At 60.0% G+C, this 19446-nt stretch overlaps 2 protein-coding genes across 10 annotated transcripts in view; one reads left to right on the top strand and one right to left on the bottom strand.

The window, feature by feature from the left end:
• Positions 1–6932, top strand: part of SMG6 (SMG6 nonsense mediated mRNA decay factor) — a 228562-nt gene extending 221630 nt beyond the window's left edge. For all 8 annotated transcript variants that reach the window (XM_026517857.4, XM_057317740.1, XM_057317741.1 and 5 more), the window contains 3 exons: positions 1372–1583; positions 1879–1960; positions 5132–6932. In XM_026517857.4, the coding sequence (XP_026373642.1) occupies positions 1372–1583; positions 1879–1960; positions 5132–5262 (425 nt within the window). In that variant the 3' untranslated portion in view covers positions 5263–6932. The remainder of the gene's footprint in view (positions 1–1371; positions 1584–1878; positions 1961–5131) is intronic.
• A 793-nt stretch (positions 6933–7725) lies between these two features.
• Positions 7726–11714, bottom strand: HIC1 (HIC ZBTB transcriptional repressor 1). 2 transcript variants are annotated; one of them, XM_026517870.4, is made up of 2 exons: positions 11548–11714; positions 7726–10090 (listed from the first exon to the last, which is right to left on the bottom strand). In XM_026517870.4, the coding sequence occupies exon 2, from the start codon at positions 10068–10070 to the stop codon at positions 7929–7931; it is 2142 nt and encodes a 713-aa protein (XP_026373655.1). In that variant the 5' UTR covers positions 10071–10090; positions 11548–11714; the 3' UTR covers positions 7726–7928. The 2 variants fall into 2 exon arrangements, with proteins under 2 accessions (XP_026373655.1, XP_026373654.1); XM_026517869.4 differs by lacking the exon at positions 11548–11714 and adding an exon at positions 10433–10687.
• Between the last annotated feature and the right edge of the window lie 7732 nt (positions 11715–19446).

Below are 19446 nucleotides of genomic sequence, written 5' to 3'. Positions count from 1 at the left end.
CAACCCCCCAGGAAAGGACACACGTAGAATAAATAGATGCCCCCCCTGGGCGCTGGGAAATGACAGCTCTGCCACAGAAGTACAGGCCAGCCTGTTTGCACCTTCTTCAGTGGGGCAGGGCCCTCGACCCTCAGGGGCTGTACAGGCAACTCCCGTTCAGTGAGGCTTCCTCAGTGCATTCCCACTCTGTGTCCAGAGCACAAAGGGTTAAGCCGACAGCCTTCCCTGCTTGTTTCTTGTGCTCTTTAACCTGCTCCTGCTCCTTAGGCCTGACCCTAGCATGGAGAAGCCCCGCCTGGTGCAGAAGCACAAACAAGCTTCCCCTTTGAAGCCTGTTTAGTTTGGAAGCAGGAAAGGAGATTTTGGGATGGAATACCAGTTTTCGTGTTTGATGTTCTGTTTGCTGTACCATACACGCATCCACCACTACTTCCCAGCCTCAACCATACATTGTGTGGACATGCAGCAGCCTTAGGTTGCTGAAAGCACGGGCTGTGTGTGTGTGTGTGTGTGTGTGTGTGTGTGTGTGTATCCCCACATGGGCCCTTTCCAGAAAGTGTCTCTGAATACCCAGACAGTGAGTGCCAGGCTCACCATGGAACAGCATGCTCATGCCGACTCCCCGAGCCATGAATCATTGCACTGAGGAGAGGCCTCAGACCCCAAACTCTCCCGGAGCCCCCAAGGAGTGCATATTTCCCACTTGACCTCAGGCTTTTGGCTGGAATTTTGGAAAGAATCTTCACCAGAAAATGAAGCCGTGTCCCAGACACATAGGCAGGCAGACACACACACACATACACACACACATACATACTCACAAACACGTGCAGTATCAGAGGAGTAGATGTGCCAGGGGCATGGTTTGAAGGATACCAGGGTCCTTGCAAGTAAGGCTGTGACTGTTGCTTCCCACTTAGTGACCTCCCTGCACTCTGCTAGGGGGTGGGCCATAGAACTTTGCCTCTTATGAACTGCTGTGGTTGGGGATCCAGATGGATGAGGGGGAGTGCCTCTTGTCCTTTAGCAGCTACCCTTGCCTCTCCTTGAGATACCCTTTCAATTTAATCCTATAACTGAGGAATGTGATAGTAGAGGGGCCAGGTTTCCAATACAGCAGCTCCAGAAAATCCCTGTAGGTTCCTTCTAGGAGGAGCGTGGGGCCCAGGGGAAGTGGCAGAAAGAGCTCTGTGGAGAGTCTGGAACACTTCTTGCCCCCCCAGATTCCCCTAGTGTCATTGGAAGACTCCTGTGGGGCAAGGTGGACTCTGTGGTCTGGGACGGGGCCGGCTGGGAAAGTGAGCCTAGGGTGAAGGCAGACACGATTGCCGATCGCTGAGGCTGATACCTTGTGGGACTGTGTCTCATCAGTGATCAATGAACTGGACGGCCTGGCCAAGGGGCAGGAGACAGACCACCGGGCTGGGGGCTATGCCCGTGTGGTGCAGGAAAAGGCCCGGAAGTCCATCGAGTTCCTCGAGCGGCGATTTGAGAGTCGGGACTCTTGTCTACGGGCCCTGACCAGCCGTGGCAATGAACTTGAATCCATCGCCTTCCGCAGCGAAGACATCACTGGCCAACTGGTAAGACCTGCGGCAGAAAGGGAGAGCCCATAGCGAGCCTCAGAACAGGGTCTCCCTCAGAACAGGGTCTCCCGCAGCCCGGGCAGCTGAGGGGGCAGCCACTGGCCAGGCCCAGGAGGGGCAGTTCTAGATCACTCTTGGCAAGTTGGACCCCACCAAACAGGACCAGAAGATGTATGGGCGGGACTCTGGGATGTGATCCTCCCCAGGACCCCAGAGGCAGAAGTATAGCTGTGCCTCCTCCGAATGGCGCCCCCTCCTGCCCAGTGGCACTTCTCACACTTTCTTCCTCTAGGGTAACAATGATGACCTGATCCTCTCCTGTTGCCTCCACTACTGCAAAGACAAGGCTAAGGACTTCATGCCCACCAACAAAGGTACAGCTTCGCCCCTGCCTCAGGATCATCCGTTCCTCCCCACCCCCCGCCCTACCATCCTCACCCCTAGGGAAGAGTCCCTTCACCAACTCTGGCCTGGGGAGTTTGATGCAAGCCTGAGGCCAGCCTTCTGGGAATTCCGCCTCACTGTCACAGCTCCCCCATTCGCAGGTGGACCCTGGGCCAACTAGGGGTGGACCTAGACCTGGAAGGCAGGCTCTAGGCAGTGAGCTTTCCCACTCGGCATGCATCCGATTCCTTTCTTGGGTCCTCAGTGAGTCTTCTGACAGCAAGAATGTCTTTATGATTCAGTGTAGCTTATTCTGGCCATGGTCTCCTGAACCCAGCCCTCTGCAGCTCTGAGAGGACAGTCCCCACTGGTCCCTAGGGCCCACCTCCCTTTTCTTGGCCACGCACACCCTCTCAGTTCATCCCTGAATGTTTACCCTCTATCAGCCCTGTAGTGGAGGTACTTCCCCAGCGAGTAGTGGGCCTTTTCTTCCTGTCTCTGTGTCATGTGCTGCGGCACTTTGGGGGCAGTTGACAGCTTGAGGACTGAGCCCTCAGCCCAATTTTCAAGGCCTTTTTGGCAGCCAGTAGTCTTATCTTTGAGCCAAAAGCCCACCCTGGGACTCTTCCAGGCGCTTCAGCACCTCATCCTCAATCCAGAACGCTTCCCTGCACAGCCCCTCAGAGTCAGCACGGCTCAGGTGTTTTCTGCTCCTGGCTCCCGGGAGTCTGACATTTCTTCCTAGGATGGCCCTGCTCTGTGTCGTCTACAGACTTCGGCATTCTTACCGCTTGGTTTCTGTCTATGTGTAGGTGCCTGCATCTTGTCTTTTTCTTTTGGTGGTGGTTGCCCAGCTCTCTTCCCCGCTCCGTTTCCTAGCCCTGGCTTCCAAGCTGGTAGGGAGATTGTCTTCTCTCCCGCTGCCCCTACCACCCGTGTCACTGCAGCCCCTCACTCCTGCCTGAGTCTCTGCACCAGGGGCTGAGAATGAGCCCATGAGGGCTGTTCTTCAGAGGGGTCCTGCCACGTGGCTTGCTCATTCTGTCCCTCAGGGCCAGACCTGGAGCAGTGAAGTGGTAGAAAGGAGTCCTGGCTGAGCCAAACGGAGGACCCTGGGCTCTGCTCCCAGGCAGCTTCGTAGAGAGGCACCTTCTGAGGGAGAGGTAGACGGCATCGCAGAAGGCCTTGTTGGGAAGTATGGTTCAGATACTGCCGCGGCCCCACCCAGCCTCGGAGCTGTTTCTTTCTTAGCAGAGACACATTTTGGCTTTGGCCTTACTAGTCTCTCCACCCCCCACTTCACCCCACACAGCCTGCAGGAACCCATTGCCATCCTGGGGACCGCCCCTATCACAATTACATCAGCAACGGCTAGTGTAATCAAACCCCATTTGTCAGGGTGAATTCTTAGCAGATTAACTTGTCAGATTCACAGAGAAACCGTCACTAAATGTTTATGTGTAAACGATGTTGAATTTTAAAATCATGTGGATTATGGCGGATGGGGCCTGACAAGATGACAGTCTCTGGTTTCTAACAAAGTGAAGTTACCAGTGTCAAAACAGAGGATGTTTATTGTTAAAAATGTCTGAAAGTATCCACAGAAACCCCTGCAGACCCCTGCCAGCAATGCCGGGCCTTAGTTGACTGTCCTGAGGCCTGGGACTCTCTTGGTCTGAGCCCCAGGACAGGAGCAGTGGGGCTGCCTCGAGCAGCCAGCTGGGAACCCCAGAAAGCACAGCCCGGCACCACCCACGCCTGAGGGGCCAGGCCCAGGCAGTGGAGCCGTCTGAGAGCATCCTCTCTGCTTATGTGGCCTTCCTCTCCCCGTCTGCCCACCGCAGCCCTCACCTCCCACCCATTCTCCTTCCGCCCTTCCCCTTCTCCCACCAGCGTCAGCCTCATGAGCCTCTCCCTCCCTTTTCCCCCCAAACTCCTCCCAGGCTGACAGCCAGTTCTCAGCCTCCCTGCCTGGAGCTGGCAAGCCTGAAACTGCTCAGGTCCAGACCTGGACATTTGCAATTGCCCAGCCCCGCCAGCCCCCCGCAGTCAGTAAGCCCCGCAGGACATTTCCTGTGCCTCACAAGTCTGCCGGACCTCCGTCAGGAAATGCCCAGCCTGGGACTGAGGGGTGGGCCTGCCCCTGAGCGGCCTGACCAGGGGTGGGGATGTCACTTCTGTGGGTACTTGGCCCTGGCTTAAATTCTCCCCAGTACATTAAAAGGTGTGGGAATCCGGAGGAGAGAGGTAGTGTGACATCTTGCTAAGAGGTCATCTAAAAAGAACAAAGGCTGCTTGTGCCGTTACAGAAAGAGCTTTAAAATATATAAAATTTGAATAAAATAAATATGGCTAGTATGATTGTAATGTTGGGAAAAAAGCGTATGTAACAAGTATATATACTTGCACGTGTGCATTAAAAAATCTGGAAGCACGCATAGATCTAGCCCTGGGGAGCAAGACAGAGACACATGAAGGGAGAGTGGCTTGGAGTTTTCCTTTCCTTTGTCCTCTTCTGTACTGTTAGAGGTTCTCACCATTTACATCGATTACTTTCATGTAATAGAGGAAATCATTTGGCTCTCACTCGGGGCCATCTTGGCACGGCTCTGCCAGGGACCCTTGCCCTCCTCTCCTCAGAGCTCCCTTGAACTAACCCCTCTCCTCACATCTGGGAGCCTGGATTCACTTTGGATTCCATCTTGAGCTTTCTACCTCTTAATACCTAAAGTATTGACCTCCTAGCCTTGGAGGGAGAGGATGTGCCAGAAGAGAGGAGTAATTGTGAGCCCAGGACCAGCCATGCAGTCTAGGGGAACAGAAGGAGAGGGGTTTCCTCTGCTCCCCTCAGTTCAGCATCCCGGGAGAGGGGTCTGTTGAGGCCAGTGGCTTGGGCAGATCTCCAGACACGAGGCAGTTCAGTCCCGGGCTGGAGGTGAGGGTCTGAAGCAGAAGGCCAGCCCTGGCCCAGCATGGTCCTCTCTGAGCCAGTAGGGGAGGGGTACCCCGGCTGATTGCATGAGGGAAAGACTTGTAGAAGGGCCAAGAAATGGTTGGCCCTGACCCCTCCCGGGCGACATTCCCCCTCAGAGAGAGGAGAGGCAGCCTGTGCCTCTGCCTCCTGCCCTCAGTGAAGTCCTTCTGCTCTCTCATGCCTACAGAGGAGCCAATCCGGCTGCTGCGGGAGGTGGTGCTGTTGACAGATGACCGCAACCTGCGTGTGAAGGCACTGACGAGGAATGTGCCTGTGCGGGACATCCCAGCCTTCCTCACGTGGGCCCAGGTGGGCTGAGGGGGCCGCACCGGGGCCCCCCCCCGCCATGGAACCATTCCTGAGAGGCCACCAGGCGCCCAGTGTAGCACCGAAGATGCCCACGTGCCTGAGCCAGCAATCCACCCAGACAATAAACCATCCTCTTCCAACCCACGCCGTGGCCGTGCTGTGGGGGAGCTGCTCCTCACAGAGCCCCTCCTGAGGGTCGGGCGGAAGCTGCTGGGACCCTCCTGGGCTGCCAAGATTTAGCAGGGAGGTGGCTGGCTGCAGTGACAGCAGGTGGGTGAGCCAGACAGGCCGCCCACAGTCTCGGCCTTTCTCCCTCCCCCTGTCTAGTTCAAGGGCTTGCTGAAGGCCTTCTCAGCCCAGGGACTCAGCCACTTTCTCAGCTGGAGATAGGGCAGGGGGTTGCATTTCCATCAGGTGCAGGTGAAATGATGGGTCCCTTTAATCTTCAGAACCCCTGTGCTGAATGTGTCCCAAGAGGCTTTGGTCATGCCATGAAGAGAGTGCCCAGGGTGTGTCTCTCTGAGGCCTGGATTCCCCGATGGACCCAAGTTGGGTTCTGGACACCGCGTCCCAAACAGCAGCCCTAGGCCCCATCTTTTCTACCCCCCTACCCCAAACACACATCCATTCTGCTGCTCTTCTTCCTGTCCTTATCATTCTGGGTCCATTATACTTTGCCCCTTGTTCCCCGTTGGATGGTCATGGGTCTAGAGGGAAGGGACGTCTGGTCTCAGGCTCATGCTTCCTGGGTGGCCTCTGCCTGCTCCTCTCCCTCATTGGCCTTCCTTTTGCTCTAGTTCCCATTTCACAAAATTTCTTTAGACTCCTCTCGGTTCCCCCCCTCCTCTCTCTTCCCTCTCTCCCTCCTGAATCATCTCCTTGGCCTCCTTCCCTTTCTAGATGATCCCTCTTACTTCCCTGATCCCCTCAAATTCTTCACCTCAGGTCCTTGCCATGCAGGTTCCCACTCTGAATCTTCCTCCTCTGGTACCTCTTCCTCCTCTGGGCCAGGAACCTAATGAAGCTTTCCTGCCCTGACCTTCTTTCTCAGGCCCCTGTGCTCTGAGAAACTTAAAGGCTCCTGCGTCCCAGCCTGAGGGTAGGGTGGGCCGGTGCCTGAGAGGGACATTGCCTAGCCTCGAGTGTGCACCATTTCTAGCTTTGCCCTAGAAGAATTTGACACAGGGGCCTTTTGGCCTTTCAAGTTTTTGTTGCCTCTTTAGCTGGCACCTGTGTCCAAAGCCTCACTGGAGGGGCTTCCTACTGGGAATGGGTTCTCCCAACCCAGGGACAGGGATGAAAGGAACTTGGAGGAAGACAGGACTTTGAGGAGGAGCCAGGAGTCAATTTTGATGGGACCAGAGGGGGAATCCCCCAGAGCTCCCTGTCTGGACTGTACAGCCTTCCCAGAGGATGGGAGCAAAGTTGTACCCTCCCTGAGGCCCAAGATTATACCAGGAGGAGGGGGTGCTATGCAGGAGAGCCACCAGTGGTTTGGGGGTACGAGTCCCCCAAGGGCCTCAGAAGACTGGCTCTTTGGGGTACAGGGTCCCAGCCTCTCCTTTGAGATCCTCTCCCCTGGATGAAGGCCAATGACTGGGTGGGTGGGAGACCCCTCTCTCCTTTCTGTCCCATTTGCAGCACTGGTTTTGTTTCCTTAATAAATTTTTAGTTATGAACGTGCCTGACCTCTTGCCCATCTGTCTCTGGGACTGGGGAGGGAAGACGGTCCAAGCCTCTCTCTGCACCTGTATGAGGGTGCCGTGTCTGGCCCCTCCACCCACCTAGGTCCTTGTGCAGGGCGGAAGAGAGCAGCGGGGTCCAGGGTCCTTGGTTACTGCTTTATTGCTGTTTGGTTCGAGTATAGAAAATGGAAGCGGCTCTGGAAGAGCCTGTGTACAAGGTAGGAAATATACAAACGGGGAGGAGGGAGCTAAAGAGACCACGTTCCAGCCCAGCCCAGCCTGGGCTCGGGGTGGGGGGCCGCCCGGGGCGCATGCAATAAATATGGTCCGGGGCCCCAGGGAAGGGAGGGATGGGGAGGACACCGGCGGGAGTGGGAGACCGGTAGGCCAGGGCTGTCTCAGCCCTCTGACTCCAGAGGGAGGGAAGGGTTGGCCCTGGGGCTAGTGCCACTTGTGCAAAATGAGGAACTTCACATTATCAGTCCCGGGGCGGGCGGGAGCGGGGGGCGGGGGGCCCTCCGGCCGGCTCAGTCCCCTCCCCGCTCCCCAACTCTGCCCGACGCTCCGACCCCAGCGGGGAGATTCACAGTGAGAATGGGTGTGGTCGCAAGGGCCGGAGGTAGGGCTGGGAGCGCCCCAACAGTGACACCCCTCCCTCCAAGAGCAGCACGGAGCCGGGGGAGGGGGCCAACGAACCACAGGAAGAGGCGGAGAAGGGCCGGGGGTCTCCTTTGGTCAAAGCTGATATCAAAAATATAAATCTCCCTTCCCCCATCCCACCCCCGTCCCGGGGTTTCACCCCCACCCCCACCCCCGGGCTAAGGCACAAAGCAGTGAGGCCAGGTGGGGCCGCCGCCACTGCGGCGACGCTGCCGCTGCTACTACAGATGTCCGGGCGCGGTGTGCCTGCTCGCGGCTGCTGCCGCTGTTCCCTGGGGGGCACGGGCCAGGGCCAAGCGGCGGCGACGAGGCGGGCCGGCAAGAGGCGCTCTAGGTGGGGGAAAAACGGTCGATGGTCCGGCCGTCGGGTCCGGCGGCCAGGTGCGCTCCCTGGCTCAGCACCTCGGCCGCCTTGTCCGGGCTGAGGCCCAGCTCCGCGGTGAACTTAGCCAGCGGGTAGAGGCTCTCGAGCGCCACCTTGGGGTCGTGCAGGAAGTGCGTGGTCTGCGCCAGCAGCTCGGCCGCCGCCGCCTTGTCCTGCTGCTTCAGGCTCAGCTGTTCAGCCGTGAGGCGGGCCACAGCGAAGACACCCTCGGGGAAGTCGAGCTTGCCCTTGCCATCGGGGCCGGGGACGCCGGGTAGCCCCCCCAGACCCGCCAGCGCTCCGGCTGCGCCTGCCGCGCCACCCACGGCGTGCATCTTCATGTGGCTGATGAGGTTGCGCTGCTGTGCGAACTTGCCGCCGCACACCTGGCACTCGTAGGGCTTCTCGCCCGAGTGGATGCGCATGTGCTCGGTGAGGCGGTACTGGCGCGTGAAGCGCATGCCGCACGCGTCGCACGCGAAGGGCTTGAGGCCCAGGTGGCTGCGCATGTGGCGCGTCATGGTCCCGCGCTGCGTGAACTTCTTCCCGCAGATGGTGCATGGGTAGGGCCGGGTCAGCCAGTGCGTCTTCTCGTGCTGTCGCAGCGTGGCCGGGTCCTTGTAGCTCTTGTCGCACGACGCGCAGCGGTACGGCCGCAGCAGCTCGCCCAGACCGCCCGGAGCTCCAGCGACCTTGTCCCCACTGCCTCCAAAAGGGGGCCCCAAGCCGGCGGCCCCCGCAGCTACCTCAGCCGCCTCGGCCCTGCCGTACAGCGCCTCCTCCTCCTCCACGTGAGCTTCCACGTGCGCATTCAGCTGCTCCGAGCTGGGGAAGCCCTTGCCGCACGGGATGCACACGTACAGGTTGTCACCGAAGCTCTCAGGCTCGCCATAAGCCAGGTGCGGGCATGGGTAGCCCTCGAGGTGGCCGCCGGGCGGGCTGGGGTCCTCGCTGCTGCCCGTCTCTTCGCTGCTGCTCTTGTAGTCGTCGCCGTCGCCGCCCGCGCCCGGCCCGTCCAGGCTGCCCTGGTAGCGCGGCGGCGCCAGGCCTAGCGGGGGTACCCCGGGCGAGGCGGCCGGGTCCCCGCCGCGCTCCTCGCAGCGCTCGCTGGGGGAGCCGCGCTCCCGGCCCAGCTCGTCACCGTAACTGCCCAGGCCTGGCTCGTGCTTCATCCAGCGGTAGAGGAGGCTGGGCCCGTCGGGGCGGCCCGGGGGCTCGGGTCCCGGGCTGCCGCCGCCGCCACGGAACGGGTCCGGAGGCGGTACGGCCTCCTCCAGCTTCTGGAAGGGCAGCGGCGGGAGCGGTGGCAGGGCGAGCGGTGGCTCCTTGTAGGCTGCGGGGCCGGCACTGGGAGGGCTGTCTGGGCGCGGGGGCAGTTCGCGCTCGCCCGGCGGCCGTTCAGGAGGCGCGGAGCCCGGCGGGCTTTTCTTGGACAGGTCCAGGCCGCAGAGCGGGGAGCAGCGGCGCTCCGGGGCGCAGAGTGCGGAGGCCGGGCCGGGGCCCGAGGCGTACAGCTCCGCGCAGTGCGTGTTCACCGCGGCCTCGGGGCCCGAAGCCGGCTCACCGGTGGGCGGCGGCGGCGGCCCGGCTGGGGACGAGTAGCAGGCCTGGATGACGGGCGTGGCGGCCCGAAGGCCCCGGCCCGGCCTCCCGTAGGGGGCATAGCCGCCGCCGCCGCCGCCGCCGCCCCGCAGGTGGCAGTACTTGCCGTGGCGCTTGAGGCGTTTCTTGCACAGCGCCACGAGGTCGGGGATCTGCAGGTAGCTGGCGGCGGCCAGCACGGCGCCCAGGCTCGGCTCGGCCCCCGGGGCCACGGCCGCCGCCGCCGCGGCCTCCGCGCCGTCAGCCAGGCGGCCGGTGTAGATGAAGTCCAGCACCAGGCGGAACACCGCCGGGCTCACCATGTCATGGTCCAGGTTGAGCAGGTTGTCATGCACCACCAGGGACTTGAGGTAGGCGCTGCTGGCCGCCAGCACGTTCTTGTGCGCGCGGAAGAGGGCGTTCTGCACCACGATGATCACGTCGCACAAGAAGCCCTTGGTGCGCTGGTTGTTGAGCTGCAGCAGCAGCTGCCTCGAGTGGCCCGGCGCCTCCATCGTGTCCAGCATCGTCTGCCCAGCACACTCTCCTGCAGGGGTACACAGCAGCCGGGTCAGCGCCTCCCCGAGCGCTCGCCGCCTGGATCCAGCTGCGCGCTTCTCCCCCCCGACTTCCCCTTCCCCTTCCCCTCAGCTAGGCGGGGGCATGGAGCACGGCGGCCTGGGCACCGGCAGAGGACCGGCGGCCTCCTGGTGTGGAAGCCTGGGCCGCGGGCCTGGACCAGAAGAAGGCGTCGGAGACCGGCTGTTGGAGAGGAGGCCAGGCTGGCCTGCACGCCCAGGCCCGGAGGCCACCGGGCACGCAGGCTGGGTTCTGGGGACTTCCGAGGAGAAAACTGTTTGGGGGAAGTGACCCCTTCGGAGACAGTTACCGGATTTGAGGAAAATGTCCGCTTCAGGAAAAGTCATTCAGGGCCGAGAAGTTTGCCCAATTGGGATATAAGGGAGCCGAGTAAAAAAGCGCCTCCCGCCTCGGGAGAAGTTGCCCCAGCTGGGGGAAGTGATCCAGTGGAGGGGAGCGCGGTGCCCGCCGTGGCGCCGCCCTGCCCGGGGGCTGTCAGGCCCTCAGTTGGGGCCGGGGCGCGGCCGCGGCGCGGGGAGCGGAGGCAGAGGCTGCCGTGGCGGGCAGAGCACGAAGGCCGGCCCCGGCGCGGGGAGGGCGTTATATCGGGGCAGGAGGCTGAGGCAGGAAGCAGGTGGGGGGGAGGGGGGAGCCACGCAGCTCCCAGGGGAGGGAGGGGGCAGCGCCCCGGGCGGGCACGGCGCACAGCCGGCTGCGGCCCTGACCCGGGCCTGCGCCCCACCCGCGTCCCGGCCCCGGCCTCGGCTCTGCATTCGCGGGCCCCGGCGCCTCCCTCCCCAGCTCCCTTCGGCCCCTTCTCCACGGGAACTCCGCCGCCCCAAACTTGGGGAAAAGTTTCCCAACTTCAGACAGGCCGGGAGAAGCGCGCCAGCCCCAGTCCCTCGACTCCCAGCTTTTCCTCTCGGCCCCCAATTTTCGGCAGCCAGGCGGCCCTGGGGCCTGAGCCGGGCCCTGAGCTCCCCTGCCCGCTCGTTCGCCCGCCCACCCTGTTCCCCGCCTGGCCCGCAGGGCCTCGCGGCCCGTTACCTGCGGCCGCAACCCGACCCGGCTTCCCTCCCCGTGGCTGTGGCAGCTCCTAGCCGGCGCCCCACCCGCCCCGCTGCCAGGCGCCGAGCTGTGCCAGGGCAGCGCCCCTGCCAGCCCCGCCCGCCAGCTCCCCTTCCCTTCCCTTCGCCTCTCCAGCCCATGTGCGGGCAGAGTCGGCCCCGGGCCGCTGACCCCGCCGTGAACCCGGCGCAGGGCAGCGGCCCGGCGTTCCTGAGTCCTCTAGGGGCGACACCCGGAGTCCCGAACGTCAGCCGCGTTGGGGCACCCGCGCCGGAGGATGCGCCCGAGGCGGCCAGTGCGTAAGGACCGGGCTGTCCGGGTCCCCTGTCCCTCCCGGTCCCGAGCCTCAAGACCCACCTGGGGGGCATGTCGGAAGCCCCGGGCCCGGCTGCCGGCGGATCCAGGGGGGGATGTGGCTGCGCTGCGCTGCCCTCCGCCCGCCGGGCCCCCGGTCGGTCTGTCCTGCTGGTCCGTCCTCCCCGCGTCCTGGTCGCGTCTCAGCCCCGCCGCGCTTTCCGCACACTCTTATCTGGAGCGGCCCGGGCCGGCACGCGCTGCTGCAGCTATGGCGCCACCTCGCGGCCCTGCAGGACTTTGCGCCGCACAGCCGCGACCGCCCTCCGGCGCACCTGGGTTGGGTTGGAGGCTCACAGAAGCAGAGCTGGACGCGGGAGAGGGTTGACAGGTTCACCATCCCAGATGTGCCCACGTGAGGACCCAGGCCCCGGAACTTCGAACCCCACAAACTCGGGTTTTGAGCTAAACGTTCCCATCCACGTACATACTTCTAGATTCTCACATTGCCTTAGTTTGGAGAAGTCCTGCCCGCAAGGAGGGGACTCTGGGGACAAGTGAATGGGGTGAGGGAGGTTACGGAAGTCGTTAAGAGAGAAGAAGGTAGACAAGATCTTGGGGGCGACTCCTTAGGCATTCCTAGATGGGACTGTCCTTTTATATCCACCCCACCCCCCAACACACCCACCTTCACTCAGCCACATGGGTTTAGGTATGCACTGAAAAAACCCATTTGCACCCAGACCCTCTCCAGGCACTGACACCTGCGCGCGCGCATGCTGGCACAAACACACATCTGCCCCCTTCTAAAGTTCCATCCAAGTCCTGGTAGGGCCCTCCATGAGCCTGGGCAAGACTGTTACACAATCAGCCTGCCCTGTACTTAGAGGTCTCTGGAGGGACCCCAGGATATTCGACTGGGAATGGCTGGACAGGGCCTCCTGGGGATCCCGCAGAAGCGACGCAAGCCCCCAGATTCCCCGTGTGAGTCATTTTGAGGGACCTGCTTGCACGACCCTGTCTCCAACCCACTAACCCGGAACGTGACCGCAGGGGCTGCAGGCCGGGATACCCCGGCAAGGTTCTGCACCCCAAGTGAAGGCCCGGTTCTTGCAGGTGACGCCCCTACTGGGAAGGAGGGGACCCCGCACTGGCGCGTGGGCACTCGCACGGCTACTCCGGAAGTGTCCCCACGCGGCCCCGCCGCCGCATCGGGCCTGTAGTGAGTGCCGGGTCTCCGCGGCCCACGCTGCGCCTCCTCCCGGCACCTCCTGACCCCTGCCCACACGTCGGGGAGTGGGAGTGGGTCCCCGAGAACGCCCGCAGCTTCTGATTGGCTGCGCCTTCCTCAGCCGTCGCGCGCGAGAGGCTGGGGCGCAGAGTTACCATAGTAACCGATTAGGTTCGCGCAGATCGCGTCTCTCTGAGGCCTTGGAGAGCTTAGCAACCGCGGAGGGCTGCTGGGCGGGTGGGTGCCGCGCTCGCCGCCCCTCGCGAGGTCCTCCACCCCTACGCCCCCGCGAGAGGTAGTAGCTGAGTCACTCAATGAGGGGCCGCCAGCGCGGCCACTCGCCGTCCCTGACAGACACTAAGGTCTCGGGCGCCCCCCAGAGGCTCTCTTTTCCTCCGCTGACATCTTCATGGCCTCGGGGGTGTGCGGTGTTTCTTGGTCCCCGCCGGTCCTTCTGACTCCCACCGCGTCCTACCCCCGTCCTCACCCTGTTTCTACTCCTTGCTCTGGATCCATTTTATCCCACTCCTCTCCTCTCTCTACCCACGGTCTCCTCACTAGGGTTGCAAATGAGCTTCCAAGAATAGAAAGGGTGGGTTCCGGAGCTGCCGGCCTCTAGGGGAGATGGACAACATCTTGGCCAAGGGATGGATGTGTTCTGCGCTGAAGCGGAAAAAGGTGTATGGAATGCTGGAGAAAGGCGGGAAGGCTCCTCAGAAGAAGTGCTCTTAGAACTGGGCTTTGATGAATGAATAGGAGTTCTTCCCCCAGACAGAAAAGCAGTCCTGGAGAAGAGAACCACAGGGACAAAGGCTGGAGGCAAAAGAAAAAGAGGGTGGTGGTGGTGGTGGGGTACTCCAGGAAGCTAGATTCCAAAGGTTGTGCAGGACCTCTCCGACTGTGTTTCTGCTGTAATCTTTTATCTTCTTGACGGGATCAGACCCTAGCCCCACAAGGAGCCCCTCAACCCAGTTTCACTTTTGTGCAGTGTCCACTGTGCCCACTGTCTTTGTTTTTCTTCAACACTGTCCCCGGATCCCCACCCCCTGAATTAACTTACTGCCCCCATCCCAACCTTCAGGCCATGTGGAAGCGCCTCACAGACCTGCAGCCAGCTTTGCTGCCTTCCCGGAGACTTCACTCTTCTTCAGTCTTTGATCTTTCCCTCCTTCCCTAGTTTCTACCTATCCTACCAGCCTGGCACTGCTACACACACACACACACACACACACACACTCCATCTCCTCTTTCTGAACACATTCACCCTCCTCCATTTAGAACTTTCCTCAATTGATGGAGACAGGATCATTCATTTCCCTGCTCTTGTTCAGGGGAATTCTGCCCCACATGGCTTAGGGCCTTCCTGCCAATTCATCCCTCCAGGAACTCTAACTTCTCCACCCTCCGGAGATACCTCTCCACCAAGCTGCTGAGCCCTTGGTCTCCCTCACTCATTAATCATCCTCATATGAGCTCTGCCAATGCCCACAAATGGGTCCTGAATGCGGTCTGCTTGGTGCCAGGCTCTGAAACTGGCACTGCCGACCTGTACTCCTCCCCTCCATTTGCTGAGGCTTCCTCTCCCACTCACCCCCTTCTCCTGCCATCTTTCCCGCAACCCCACCATAGAGGAACCCTTTGCTCATATCCCAAGAGTGCAAGTCACTCTTCTTAACTTTTCCGGGGTCTCCAGCTCCTGACTGGTACCTAGACGCCCCCCCCTTCCTTCTAATCCCAGAGTCCCACAAAGCTTCTGAGAGCCCTGGGCTCCCCCACTCTTCTTCCCCCATGTCCCCGACGCCACAGCTCTAGATGCTGCTTTAGGCCCCTCCTCAGGTCCAGCTTCCTCTCCTGTTCCTCCCTCCCCAGGGTAACAACACTGCAGTGGCCATGCGGGGTGTAACGCCCCCGAGGGTCCTCTTGTGACGTCACGGAGCCGTCGGGTCCAGGAACTGAGGAGTGGGAGGGGGGCTACCGGGTGAGCACCTTGGAAGGCCGGGAGGGAAGTGGGACTGCACCCCAGAGTGAATAAAGATGTAACTGACCTGTCCACCCTCCCGGCACTGTCCTCCCGCTGGCCCCCAGCCGGCAGTTCCGGAAACTTAACCCTTTGTAGACCGGTACAGGGGCCCGGGCTCCCCCGCCCCCCGTGTTCCTGCTTCCGTGCACCCTCCTCCCCCTCCCAGCTCCCCGTCGCCTTGGTCCCCCCCAACCCCCTGCCTCGCCACTATAAATAGCCCCTCTTCCCGTTTCCTAAATTCCCTGCTGACGTCGGCAGCGCGTCAGTGTGTAGGAGCCGCGGCCGCATGAATGAGCCGCCGCACGAGTACTACGCGCGCCTATAAAAGCAGCCGCGCCAGCCCGGCTGCAGGAGGCGAGCGGGAGCGGGCGCGACGCGGCCCGACAGGTAAGTGGAACTGACCGACCGACGGGCTACAGATGGACCGGTGCACGGACACGGACGGAGGGGCAATGAGGAGACCGGCAGACGGCAGGTTGGAGGGCCCCTACGGGGTGGGATTGGGAACAGGGTGGGGGACGAGGATCCCCTCGCAGCTGGTGGAGCCCGGCCGGAGGCGTACCCAGAACCCCGTGCAGCACCTGCCCGCGCCCGGATGAAGACGCAGGCACTTCGGAGGAGCATCGAATAGAAGACGGATCCCAGGGGTCCCTGCGACATTTCTTGGGGCTCCTGCGCCATCCTCCCAAGAAAGTGGGGCGAAGGCGCTGACGCCCCAGAAGACGCGCCCCCTCCTCCCCCTCCCCGCAGCGCAGTGACTCAGCCTCGCTGCCCCTGGCCGGCTGAGCTGGGCCGCCGGCGAAGGACAAACTCCCACCTGCCCTAGCCGCGGCTCTCTTGGGACCCCCCACCCGCATCCAGTCGGGCGCCCCCTCCCCGTCCCATCCCGTCGGGCTGGTCCCTTTGCGCCCCCGACTTCCCGCCTCTGCGCGAGGAGCTGTCCTCTCAGGACCAGGCGGGGGCGGGGCCTCGGCCGGACTGCCCCGCCCCCCACCGAGGGCCCCCCCCCCCTCCCCGCCGCCGGAAGTGCCTCTCCGCAGGGACATATTTGACGTCACAGGGCTTTGACGTCAAGGGCCACGTGCCTGTCCGCGAGCGCTGGGGCCGAGTAAGGCGGGAGACGCGGGGGAGGAAGAGCAGCAGTGCCCCCAGCTGCGGGGGACGGAGGCACCCCGCCCGGGCAGCGCGCCGGCACCTTGGCTCTAGACTGCTTACTGCCCGGGCCGCCCTCAGTAACAGTCTCCAGTCACGGCCACCGACGCCTGGCCCCGCCCCAGGACCGCGGACCCGGCCACCTGCCGCGCCCCCGGCCCCTCTGTCCCCCAGGGTCCCTCAACCCAGCGCGCGCTGTCCGCGCCGCCGCTGTCCGCGGTGCTGATCCAGCGCAGGCGCTGCCATCCGCCCGTCCGGTCCCTGGTCACCAGAGGCTGCGAGGGGCGGCCGGCTCACACGCATATCGCACGGCCCCCGAGCCCGGTCCTCATCGCGCGCTCTACCCCCGCTACCCCCATCCCCAACTCGCTGTCCTGACGTCTGCCTGACTGGAGCTGCCACGGTGTCGTCAGCAGCGCGCGCCCCGCCCCCGCGTCTCCAGGGCAACCGTGGCTTTCGATTGTTACTGTGGGAACCGGAGGTAACAGTCTACAGCCATGGTCGCCCCGCAGCACGCCCACGCGCCGCGCCCGCCGCGCTCCGCCAGCCCCGGATGGGGGAGACCAGGAGCAGGAGGAAGCGGGGGCGGCGAGTCAAGATCGGATGTATCTGTGGCGGCGGAGGGAGGTGCGGTGCTGGGGGTGGGGGAGGCGGGCTACTCTCGGCTCTGGCCGCTGCGTGTCTACCAAGGCAGGGAATGAAGCACGGTCTGGGCAGTATGTCACCGCCCGCCTCAGCGCCCATCCTGTTCTCTTAGCCGAGGTTGGAGACAGGGAATGGCGAGAAAAGGGGTAGTTCTGAGATTTGTGTTCTTTTTATCTCCTCGGTGGGAGGGAGGCTCCTGGGACCTGAAGGCCTCCTGGAGACTGAAGGGAGTAGACGGAGCGAAGTGTCCCTGAATATGCCACAACCGCATTCTTCCAGGAACCCCTCTGCTGAGTAGGCAGAAAGCAAGACTAATCCTTGAACACATTTCCTGATGGAGTTACAGCCTTCATTCACTCTTCTCCCCACTCTTTCATCCTCTGATCCATGTAGGATGATAAGAGTCCCCAACCCTCAGGAAGCCCGGGTGCTTGTAAAGTTAACCCGGTCAGTAAAGCATTGTCTGAACGTATCAGCAGCCTCAATCGGAACTGGATTCTAATTTGAGATAGTGCCTCAAATTAGCTCTAAAGCGGGACAGTGAATATCTCAGGGGCTGAAGTCCTTCTCTTGGTTCAGTGAAGTGTGAGCAACCACCTCTTCAAAAACACGCTTATGTCACCTGCTACTGCCAACATCACCCACTGCAGGGGCTGACTGATGGATACCGGGTGCAGGACTTCCCTAGGGACAGTGCTGGGAATGATTAATGCAACCCAGTCCTGCCACTCATTAATCCAATTTTTGGTTACTCTCCATAATCCCTCCTTTGCTAAACTACTTTTAAGACAATTGGTGCTGGTTTCACAGCTAATCAATGCCCACATACTTCCTTCCTCCCACTCAAGGACCCTGAGATCTTAGATTAAATGTACTTGATTCTGGAATCCAGTGGACATCCGTGGGCAGATTATAGTGTGTACAGATGGGAGTAGTGCACTGGGAAGCAGGAGGTCCAACCTGGCCTCAACACCAACTGGTTATTTAAGGGGCTGGGTTGTTTCTGAGCCTTGTGTAACACGGGATAATCATTCCTCTTTGGCAGACTTGTAAGGATCAAATAGGATCACCTGAGTAAAAACCTTAGAAAACTGCAGAATGCTATGTCAATCAAGTATTCTACTAGGCTGTTATGTCTTTGTCAGGGACTGGTGGCATTGGGGAGACCCCAGCTCTGGGCACTCAGGCAGAATGAACAGAGAAGGGGGCACATCTTTCTGAGCAGCTCTCGGACTGGGGCTGTTGAGGGGGTTCTTTGCTCAGGGACTCTCTCAAGAGCTTTAGGTATCTAAGGTGGAACGAAAGGTACAAAAGAGACATGGGAGGGATATTCTGAAGGGACCAAGTTGTTTGCAGTTGAACCCATCTGGAGAAGACGGTCAGAGGAGGAAAAAACCAGAGAACTGACTGTAGAGAACTTTTTAGTATCTTACAACTCATTAAGTGCACCCCACCCCCAACCTGTTTTATGGATTAGGAAGGTGAGACCCAGACAGGACATATAGCCCAACAGTAGTAAGTGGTGGGTGGCCTCTGCTCACCTCTGAGGTGCAGGAGAGAAAACAATTACTAGTAAAGGTTAGGAATGTGAGTTCTGGATCTGAATCCAACTTTGGGTAAGTTACTTAATTTCTCTGTGCCTGTTTCTTCTGTTGTAATATTAACAGTATCTACCTTAGGAAATTGTGAGATTAAATTGGGCAACTCTAAAGGTTCTGCTTATCACAATATCTGGCTTAGTTAGCACTCAACAAACGGTATTCCTCTTTCTATCACCCAGACCTCATTTCCCTTAGATATAAATTGAAAATATTAGATGAATGATTCTTAATTGGAGAGATTTCTCCTCCTCCCTAGTGGAGTGCATGAGAATCCCATGTTTGTTCGTTTGTTTTCAAGTAGCATATATTTACCAGAGACTTATATTCTACTCTCTAAGACAATGGTTTTCAAGTATCGTGTTGCATGGGAATGTCCAAGGAGCTTGCCAAACTGGATTCCTGGGTCCAGCAACTGGCTCAATAGGTCAGGAATTGGATGCAGGAATCTAAGTTTTAACATGATTCTGATGCAAGTGGTCCATAGAATCTGTGTGGGGTGGGAGCAATGACCCCTAAGATTCTCTGTTGTTCCTGGAGGATGTGATGGGAGAGGACATCTCACTTGTTGGGAACCAGCGAACCACATGATCGCTTTCCTTCTAGCTTGGACATTTTCTGATTCTTGAAGCAGGAGGCTGGGGAGAGAGCAGAATTCTCACCCAGATCATTGAGCACTTCTGCTCCACCTAATACTGTTCTGCTCGACCCCTTATCCTTCTAACTTTAAGCCCTGGCTTAAAATCGGTAATTTTATCTTGTTCTTTCTGCTTTAATCCTCACAGTAATTCCAAGTAGCAAGGGCTGTGGTAGCAATTGTCATCATTTTCACCTCTTGGGACCTTGCTTAAGAGGACAGCCTCTGATGGCCATGAGGGTGTGTGAGCTCCGAACTCTGGAAGGCAGACCCACTGCATTCCATTATGAACTGCTCATTTCCAGAGAAGCCAGGAATCTTTCTGCATGTGAAATTCCTAAGATTTTAAGTCGTGTAAATCCAATATTTTCCAAAGTCCTATGGGCCAAATTCAACAGGTCTGTAGGAGTAATTCAGCCCATTTCTGAGTCCCCTCCTTTTGCAAAAGAAGGGATCCCTTTAAAACACCACGTGCGAGCAGAAGCAGACTATAGCAAGGGGGGACTATCCTCCCATCCCCACTTTCTGCTGTAAAGGTCCTAAAAGGTCTGTTGGGGGGAGGGTGTATAACTCCAGTTTTTTGTTTCGTTTTTTTTTTTCCTTAGACAACTACTATCTGTAGTGAAGAATTCAGGATTTGGGGTAATTTAAGGGATATTAGTCTGATTGCCTCAGGATG

The sequence above is a fragment of the Ursus arctos genome, unplaced genomic scaffold (assembly GCF_023065955.2).
Source record: "Ursus arctos isolate Adak ecotype North America unplaced genomic scaffold, UrsArc2.0 scaffold_24, whole genome shotgun sequence".
In the NCBI taxonomy this organism is placed as follows: domain Eukaryota; kingdom Metazoa; phylum Chordata; class Mammalia; order Carnivora; family Ursidae; genus Ursus; species Ursus arctos.
Note: the sequence above shows the minus strand (reverse complement) of the source record. Positions and strands in the feature narration are given on the sequence as shown.

Coding starts and splice junctions, on each gene's coding strand:
- HIC1 (XM_026517869.4), bottom strand. CDS start 10,469: ATGACTTTTCCTGAAGCGGACATTTTCCTCAAATCCG. Junction 10,091..10,432: donor GGACATTTTCCTCAAATCCG/GTAACTGTCTCC, acceptor GTACCCCTGCAG/GAGAGTGTGCTGGGCAGACG.